Genomic DNA, 9,606 nt, shown 5'->3' on the forward strand with positions numbered 1-9,606 from the left:
GGTGGAAAACCATTTACCATATTAATGGACACCAAAAGAAAGCTGGGGTGGCAATCCTTATATCAAATTAGATTTTAAACCAAGGACTGTACTAAGAGATGAGGAAGGACACTATATCCTACTTAAAGGGTCTATCCAACAAGAAGATCTAACAATTGTAAATATCTATGCCCCTAACATGGGAGCAGCCAATTATATAAGCCAATTAATAACAAAATTAAAGAAACACATCTACAACAATACAATAATAGTGGGGGACTTCAACAGCCCCCTCATGGAAATAGATCATCTAAGCAAAAGATCAACAAGGAAATAAAGGCTTTAAATGACACACTGGACCAAATGGACTTCACATATACATTCAGAACATTCCATCCCAAAACAGCAGAATACACATTCTTCTCTAGTGCACTCGGAACATTCTCCAGAATCGATCACATCCTAGGTCACAAATCAGGTCTCAACTGGTACCAAAAGACTGGGATCATTCCCTGCCTATTTTCAGACCACAATGCTTTGAAACTAGAACTCAATCACAAGAGGAAAGTCGGAAAAAACTCAAATACATGGAGGCTAAAGAGCATCCTACTAAAGAATGAATGGGTCAACCAGGAAATTAAAGAAGAATTTAAAAAAATTCATGGAAACCAATGAAAATGAAAACACAACTGTTCAAAATCTTTGGGATGCAGCAAAGGCAGTCCTAAGAGGAAAGTATATAGCAATACAAGCCTGTCTCAAGAAACAAGAAAGATCTCAAATTCTCCCCGAGATCCCAGATTATATGAGGTCCCTAATTTTACTCTTAACCATCTGCCCTTTTCCTCTGCCATATTGATCATGGCTTGTAGGTTAGGTATTTGTGTATTTGTGTATGGCAATGTGCAACCGGGTGCCCATTGCACTCACCAGATTATAAGCCCTCTGAGGGCAAGGAAGGCACGTGCCTCTTTTGCCCCCTCCATGGTATCCTGAGCTCAGCATAAAGCTGGATACAAAGTAGGTGCTGACTCCTGTTGTTGAATGAACGAAAGAGTGAATAGAGTCTGGACAAGGTGCTTTGGCAAGTCTTCGCATTTCTTATAGCCCCGACTGAAACAAAGCAAAACTCTCCCTGCTCTTTCAGACGACACAAGATGTACAAAGAGCAGCTCAACCTCACCTCCCTGGACACTCCACTGCAGCTCCGACTCGAGGCCAGCTGGGTCCAGTTCCACCTGGGGATCAGTCGCCATGGGCTGTACTCCCGGTCCAGTCCTGTCGTCAGCCAACTCCTTCAGGACATGAGGCGCTTTCCCACCATCAGTGCTGGTGAGATTCACAGGGTCAGGCAGGATGCACTGACTTTCTCCCAGAGAGGCTGCACAGAACATCTCAGCCTGGGCTCTAGCGTGAAATATTAAAGGGTTGGCTCTGACACCTGATAGGATAATAAGAAAAACAGACACTGATCTTTTTCCCTTTTTTTTTTTTTTTTTTAAAGATTTTATTTATTTATTTGACAGAGTGAGACACAGCGAGAGGGGGAATGCAAGCAGGGGGAGTGGGAGAGGGAGAAGCAGGCTTCCCGCCGAGCAAGGAGCCCGATGCGGGGCTGGATCCCAGGACCCTGGGATCATGACCCGAGCCGAAGGCAGACGCTTAACGACTGAGCCACCCAGGTGCCCCTGATCTTTTTCCCTTTGAATGAGATCTTATCATTCTACTCTCATCACGACCCCATCAGAGAGCCCTAAGAAAGTGTTTCTGCACACATAAAAGAATGGTGGCTCCTACCGTTTATTGAGTGCTTCTCAGGAACCTGATCACTCTCTTTTATACAGTGACTATATGACATAGATATTATCATGGCCATTTTACAGGTGGGGAAACTGAGGCTCAGAGAGGTTAAGCAACTTGGTCAGAGACCCAGTGGTGGTGCCAGGATTCAAACCCAGTCCTGCTGTCCCAGGTCTGTGCTCTCAAGCACTCCAACAGTCTAATCACTAACAGGGACCCAACTAGCCTCGATCATTTGCCAGGTGCTGCTGGAGCATCCACTGAATGGCTAGAGGGCATTGGGGCCTGGGATGAAGCAGGGTGAAGGCTGCATCCAGCTGAGGCCTGGAGCCATCCCCTGTTGAATGGACAAGGGCCCCAGGCTGCCTCACCATCTCCCCCTCTGTGGTCTGAACCAGAATGAAGGGTCCTGCATAGTGAGCTCTCCTAGGAGCAAGGCTGGACGTTCTCACTGCCCTTCTCCTCCTTTTCAGATTACAGTCAGGACGAGAAGGCCTTGCTTGGGGCATGTGACTGCACCCAGAGTAAGTGGCCCCGCCCCACCTCTGTCCAGCCCCCTCACTGCCAGAGTGCTGTGAACCCCGGGACCTGGCAGCAACATGAGGGGTCCACCGTCCACTCCGTGGGGGTCCTGGTTGGAAGTTGAAAGAACATGACTCTCTCTGCCCAATCTCTAAGAACTCGACATTTCTCTCCACCCGCCCACCCACGTACCCACCCACACAAAAGAAAAGGCATTTGGGAGGGGCTATTCCTAGGGCCCTGCTGGAGAGCGTGTGGTCCCCTGCATCATCAGCATCTGAAGTAAACCTCATCCGTTTACTTTAAGACACTGAACACGCATAGAGACTCCCATATGTGCCGTGAGGTGTTAAAGGTTCGAAAGAGAGTTTGTAGGGCCCGAGGCTTCCCTTTGCTTTGGTTTAGCACCTGCCCGCCATTTGCCATTTTACAGAACACAAAGGTGCGTAAGACATTGTCCCAACCCTCACGGGGCTCATAGCAAGGCCTGGACGGGGCAAAGCGAGTGAAGTAGCCAGAACGTGTCAGGAGGCAGTGCTGAGCGCGGGGTGAGGTAGGAGTGTCACGGGTGTTCTAGTCACCAAACCCTGTCCCGGCCCGGGTGTGCAGTCTGAAAAAGAAAGAGATGCAGGTAACTAGTCCAACACGATGTAGCAGGTGGCATAATCGGAACCCATAGGGGTCCCTCGGAAGCACAGAGGGGAAGATACCAGTTCCTAGGAAAACATCCTTTGGGGTTTTCAGTGTTTATCTTGGAAAACCTGCATCATTTACCCTTTTCCCGTAAGAGCAGACTTGAGGATTGTCTTGAGCCCCCAAACACGCTCTCCGTGTCCCGAAATACTAGAATTTACACTGCAGGCTTCGAAAGCAAATGCTAGTCTTCGGGGTCTTATTATGTAAGAACAAAAAGAAGAAATCGGCTGGGTGTTTTGAATGAACAAAAGGTCACAGCCCCGAGGGTAGGCCCAGAAACAGTGTTCACTCTCCCTTGTCCCCCCCTCACAGTTGTGAAACCCAGCGGGGTCCACCTCAAGCTGGTTCTGAGGTTCTCAGACTTCGGGAAGGCCATGTTCAAACCCATGAGGTAAGTGACCGCCTTCCTCAGCTGTGGCAGCCGTGAGGGAGTTTCGACCAAAAATCAGTAGATGTGTGGACAGTTTGGGGAGGGGATCTCGTCTTATATTCAGGCATCTCAAATCCTGGGAAGAAAGAGTTGTGGTCCTTCGGAAAGGGAGCGATCTCAGTGAGCCCACCTGGCTGGTTTAGCCAAGGCTCCAGAAGCAGCCAGGTGATTCTTGGGCGCGCACCACTCCCCTGGACACAGAGCCGCCGTGTTTGAGGCATTACGTTGTTTTAAGTCATTGTGACGGTTAGTCATGCAGGGTTAATGTAGACTCAGAAGTGAGCCCTGGTTAAAGAGAGGAAGCAGAAGGCGCAAACACCGATGGGGAAACACGAGACCTTAAAGGGAAGCAGAAAAACAATGATAAATCTGCACATTGACCACCCCTCATCAGATCCATGAGTTCCATTCTCTGAGCAGCATTCTTATCTGGCACCTTAAGATGGCTGTGATTTTTTTTTATGAACTTAAAGCTAATTACACAGCGGGGGAGCTTTACTTTCACTTTTCACGTGTGGGGAGGAAAACCACTCACACTGGCCACGTTTTCAATGCAGGAAAGGCCCGGAAGTCCCAGCCTCCCGCCGCTTCTCTGCCCCGTCACTTACAAACAACGTACAAAAACTGTCCAAAGGAACCAGTTTTCTTGCTGAATAGAATGCAAAAATTTCCAACATTGGGTCATAAAAGCCATTTTGTCTATTCTTAGGCCATAACACAAACTTTAATCAGCATTTGTATAAAATTTCATCCAAAGCCAAAGAGCATCATTTTAAAACGTACTTCTTGGAAAAGCATGCGTTTTTTTCTATATGTCATTTAATGTAAAACAAACAAACAAGCAAACAAAAAAGTGTCCCTTATTAAAAAAGGAAAGTAAGAGTTTATCTTTGGATAATATAAATTATGACCATAATTAAAGATCATATCTTTCATGAAATCTATAGAATATACACACTGAAAAACACGTCAGCTCTTGTCCAAGTCTGAGAAGCACTGATTTAAAAATGATTTTCAAATTTAAAGTCACATCTAGGTAGGCCATACAGAAACGGGGAAATGATGTTTTAGAAAATTCTAAAAGGTGTCGGAGAGACTGTGGATTCTTATGGATGGAATTCACGAATTAAAATGTGGAGATGGGGACCCGTGGACACGCTCCTTGCTGCCCAGGCATCCGGCGGCGGCGCTAGGGAGGAGAATAGGGGCACCCCTGGACACAGAGGCCTGTCCTTTCCATGTGGCCGCACCTTTTAAAACAGAACGCCTGCTTTTGTCAGCCCCTCGCCGTGGTTTCCAGGACTTGTGTTTTTTGGCAAAGTGCACATCGCTAGTTCAATTGCCGGAGCTGTGTATTTATAGTTTTTTGCAACATTATGGGTATTTACATTTGAATTGCTTCTGCAGCCCTCACGCAGTCCCCCACGGTGGATTATAAAATTAGATCATCATTCTTCCATGTGTATTCGCAGCAAGGCAAGTCAAGCTCGGGGCCAGAGGCCACGCTGCCCTGAAGGCCTGGGAGGCACCTTTCAGAACATTCATACCCAGCCGGCCCTTCACACTCGGGCAGGCCTGGTGCTTTTCAGGAATCCATTAGCGATTTTAAAATGTGTGCAAATCAATATCCTCTGCACCGGCCTCCCTCAAGCCTCTGGCTGGGCTCACTCTCAGGACCCAGCTGAGGTTTCTCTGAGGAGACAGGCTCATTTATTCACCCCGGTCACCCTAAGACCTGGACTTTTCTGGTCTTCAAATATCAGTTGTATTAAACGGCATCCCTAGGACACTTTTCCTTTTATAAAAGCCCCCGCCTCCTCCCCCACCTGTAACTCTTGACACCTGGGTCTGTGGCACCTCTGGTTGACCAGCAGGTCCCTCTCTTCTGTTTATACCTGCCCAAGAATGTCTGTGTATCTTCCCGACTCAACTACCTTTTAAAAGGATCAGCCGCTGCCACCAAAGTGGCTCAAACAGGGGATGTGGTCCGGGGACTGCCTGTAGGACAAGGTCTTGCAAGAAGCCCGAGAGTCTTCTCCCGGCCGCGGGAGCCGTGGGAGTTGCGGGCTGTCCCTGGCGTGTCGTTCCATCGGGCACACGTACATTAAAAGCATGAAGCCTGTTTTCCCCTCCCTCTGGTCATGCTTCTCAGCTCTCTGCTCAGGCTCCTGACGAAGTCTGAGTCCAGGGCGGGATTCCCCCCTTCCTTCCAGACAGCAGCGAAATGAAGAGACACCCGCGGACTTCTTCTACTTCATCGACTTTCAGAGACACAATGCCGAGATCGCAGCTTTCCACCTGGACAGGTAGGTAGGGTTGGGCCCCAGGGACATGGCGTTGACCGCAAGGGCCGATGGGCCAAGGGGTGCTGGGCAGACCCTCAGGTGGGACCTCCCTGGCATTTCTTCCTTCCGGCATCCTGTCTTCCTCACGAACCTCAGTGATGCCTTTGAACTCAACACATCTCCTGTTCAACCCCTCATTTGAAAAACACAAGGCCTCTAATGTAGTGAAAAGAATGACCTAGAAAGAAAACTAAGCACCCTGCCAGGCTGCTCAGGCTGCCACCTTGGACCTGACCTTGCCCTTCACTCTAGTTTCCTGATTGGAAACGGGGAGAATGCATCCACTCCCATGTATCCCATTTCACCCAAAGGTGAAAGCACATGCCTAAACTTCCTCCTCTCCCATTGGCCCGTCGAGGCTAGTCAAGGTGTGTTCTACTGACTGGCAGCCGGGGCCCCACCCCGGGAGCTCTTCAGAAATCCGGAAGCTCGGGCTCACCCTGGACCCGCTGAAAGAGAGCCTGCATGTGAACGAGAGCCCAGGTCACTCACATGCCCAGTAACCTATGAAAAGCTCCGACCTAGAACACAGCGTGGACTGTGGGAAGGCTTGCCCAGGAGGCTTGCGGGACTCAGGAGTCTTCTGCCAAGCCTTCTCCCACCCCCTTAGACACAGGTTTGCCCTGGTTGTGGTCAGCTCGGTACTGCAGAGTGCCCTGGGCTGCACGTGGTCAGGAACGCCCGCCCGTTTCTAAGGGGCGACCATCCGACCCCCCGACAATCCCCCAGACGTGAACAGGGCTTCCTCTCCTCCAGGATTCTGGACTTCCGACGGGTGCCACCCACAGTGGGGAGGCTAGTCAATGTCACCAAGGAAATCCTAGAGGTCACCAAGAATGAAATCCTGCAGAGTGTTTTCTTCGTCTCTCCAGGTAGAGTACTGGCCCGAGCTATGTTTTGGGTGTAGGAGGGTCGGCCCCTGTGGCCGCCGATGCGTTCCCAGTGGTCTGAGCGCCTGCCGGCCCCCATTGGGAGGGGTATATGCTGCCGTCGGACTCTCCCATCCCGGTCCACCCAAGCATCACACCAGATGAACTGGGGATGGGAAAGGGTCGTAGGCGAAATGCCAAGTAGCCTGGGTGGGCGTGAACAACAATGCCAGCCTCCCTGGACTCAGATGTTACCCATGCGAGCAAAGAGCATTCTCATCATCTGGGTGGGAGGCAGCGAGGTTGGGGCCCACTTCCTCTGCTCTGAGACATTTGAAAAATCAGTGCCCGGGATGCTCAGTGTAAGAGCACTCACAAGGCCCGACATCTGGGAAAGCAATATTCTCGTCTTCTTGCTGCCTCTGCCCAGGCTGTGAGTTGAGGTTTTCCCTTCCCTCCTGGAGGATTTTCCGGGGGGTGGGGGTGGGGAGGGAGGAGGGGGGATCAGGAACAGGGCACTGCCTCCTTATTCCTTCTCTCTCTCCTCCCGTGCCCTCCAGCCAGCAACGTGTGTTTCTTTGCCAAGTGCCCATACATGTGCAAGACCGAATACGCTGTGTGTGGCAACCCGCACCTGCTGGAAGGCTCCCTCTCCGCGTTCCTGCCTTCTCTCAACCTGGCCCCCAGGCTGTCGGTGCCCAACCCCTGGATCCGCTCCTACTCGCTGGCAGGGAAAGAGGAGTGAGTTGGCCCCCTGGCCACGATGCCATGCCCACGGCCCTGCCGTCTGGTTCCTGGGAGTGGCTGCCTCCCCGCACCTAGGCCTTGCCACCAGCCTGGCTCTTGGACCCCCAAACCCCAATTATTTCCTGATCTCAGATCGATCCTGGGGCCAGCTGTGCCCGTTCTCCCCGCTTTGGTTCATGCATTCAGTTACAAAGAGCGTCCTACGTGCTAGGGGTACAGGACAGGCTCCCCCGGCCTGGGGGGCGGTCAGACGAGTAGGCAGATTATGAAAACACCGCGGTGCACTCGCTGTCATCCAGAGAAGCACATGAGGAGCCCGCAAGAGCGACACTTGCCCCACCCGAGTAAACCCCGGGAAGCCAAGGCCCCAGAGCTGGGATCGGGAGGCAGGGATCTTGGGGAGGGGGACGCGGGGAGGTGGGAGAGGGCCCCCAACACCTTGCCATCTTGGCTTTTCCAGCCCCAGGATTTCTTCTCCCCTCAGGTGGGAGGTCAATCCGCTTTACTGCGACACCGTGAAGCAGATCTACCCATACAATAGTAGCAGCCGTCTCCTCAACATCATCGACATGGCCATCTTCGACTTCCTGATAGGTGGGTCCCCGTCCCCGCGCTCGGGCGCTTGGCGGCAGCGGCCTCTGCTGTGGGGCTGGGATTCGCCGTGACCTTGGGCAATGAGCTGGAGCCTGGCCCGTGAGGCCTGAGGAACCTCACACGGCCCAGAGCCTCGGAAGTGGCGGAGGTCCCAGAGGACAGAGGTTGACACATGCTCCCCTCTTTAGAGAGGACTCACTCAGAAGGCGGGCACACGGTGTGCAACCCACCCACATGAGGGTTTGTGTGCTCACTTCGCCCCCCTCTCCCCCTGCACCGTCACTAATAACCATGGGAAACAGTGTGGGGCCCTGGGTTCAGACTCCTGACTCAGCTGCGATCAGGCCCCCCAGGTCCGGGGAGGACGCAGAGGTCAGAAGCACCTGCCCTCCTTTGCAGGAAATATGGACCGGCATCATTATGAGATGTTCACCAAATTTGGGGACGATGGGTTCCTCATTCACCTTGACAATGCCAGAGGGTAAGTGTCCCAACATCGCTGTCCCCGCCGTGGCCCCGGGTGCGGCCACTCAGGGCCAACCAGAAGCCCCCTGAGAATGAGGCCCTTCCACGGTCACGTTCCCGGTCGCCCTGCCCTCCTTGTTCCATTTCCTTTTTCTCCCAATCTTTGCTAAGTAACGCTGGATTCTCCTCTGACAGGTTTTTACTAAGCGGTTCAGTCCTGGAGGCAGAGTGCATGGCTCATCCTCAGTGTCTGGCCCTCTGTAGTTAGGGAATGAATGAATGAACGAACAAATGAACGAACGAACGAATGAATGATGCCTGGTCGTAACCCCTTTGCACAGAGGCTTTTGGGAGCTGATCCCGGGCATTTTACCCCGGGCTGTCAGAACAAGGCTGAGGTAGAGGAGAGTGGAAACCATTAGGAGGGAGGTGTGGGGGGGGGGGGTCACCCTGAAAGCCCGTCCCCCCTTCCAGGTTTGGACGACACTCCCAGGACGAACTCTCCATCCTGTCGCCGCTGTCCCAGTGTTGCAGGTGAGCTCCCAGCTCCAGGGCAGGTGGCAATTGTGACCCTTCATCCCACTTGCAACCAAGCTCAGAAGGTCCTAGTGTTCACTGGTCTAGGACCCCGGTGCGTAGGGGGACAGGAATGACCTCATTTCTTGTCCACTGACAGAATTTTCCCCAGCAATGCCTCCCTTTTGCATCTGTCCACACAGGATGAGTGAGGACCTCGTCTTTTAAACCGATCAGTCACTAACTTTGATCTTTAACCCACTCAGAGAAGAGCTCATCCTTGCAGAGTCTGACAGTCTTGGACACGGCTAATCAGATCTCTGCTTCGCTCAGCACTCAGAGAAGCTCATAAATATGACTTGCTCACCATCTAAGTAAAATACTGATTAAAGTCCCATAAACTGGGGGCGCCTGGCTGGCTCAGTCAGCAGAACACGCGACTCTTGATCTCAGGGTCGTGGGTCCGAGCCCCACGTTGGGTGTAGAGATTCCTTAAAAATAAAATCCCTAGGGCGCCTGGGTGGCACAGCCAGCCGAACGTCCGACTCTTGGTTTTGGCTCACGTCGTGATCTCGGGGTCGTGGGATCAAGTCCCAGGTCGGGCTCCGCGCACAGTCTGCTTAAGACTCTCTCTCCCTCTGCC

The 9,606-nt window shown here is 52.2% G+C and overlaps 1 protein-coding gene across 3 annotated transcripts in view; it reads left to right on the forward strand.

Moving 5' to 3' along the window:
• The window catches only part of FAM20A (FAM20A golgi associated secretory pathway pseudokinase), a 55,152-nt gene that overhangs the window by 37,518 nt on the left and 8,028 nt on the right, over positions 1 to 9,606 (forward strand). For 2 of the 3 annotated variants that reach the window (XM_081804601.1, XM_081804599.1), the window contains exons 2-10: positions 1,127 to 1,311; positions 2,253 to 2,303; positions 3,310 to 3,388; positions 5,641 to 5,733; positions 6,529 to 6,644; positions 7,202 to 7,382; positions 7,849 to 7,982; positions 8,382 to 8,463; positions 8,922 to 8,981. In XM_081804601.1, the coding sequence (XP_081660727.1) occupies positions 1,127 to 1,311; positions 2,253 to 2,303; positions 3,310 to 3,388; positions 5,641 to 5,733; positions 6,529 to 6,644; positions 7,202 to 7,382; positions 7,849 to 7,982; positions 8,382 to 8,463; positions 8,922 to 8,981 (981 nt within the window). The remainder of the gene's footprint in view (positions 1 to 1,126; positions 1,312 to 2,252; positions 2,304 to 3,309; positions 3,389 to 5,640; positions 5,734 to 6,528; positions 6,645 to 7,201; positions 7,383 to 7,848; positions 7,983 to 8,381; positions 8,464 to 8,921; positions 8,982 to 9,606) is intronic. The other variant, XM_081804600.1, reaches the window with a different exon arrangement.

The sequence above is a fragment of the Leptonychotes weddellii genome, chromosome 15, assembly GCF_054177405.1.
Source record: "Leptonychotes weddellii isolate Sample4059 chromosome 15, ASM5417740v2, whole genome shotgun sequence".
Taxonomy (NCBI): Eukaryota; Metazoa; Chordata; class Mammalia; order Carnivora; family Phocidae; genus Leptonychotes; species Leptonychotes weddellii.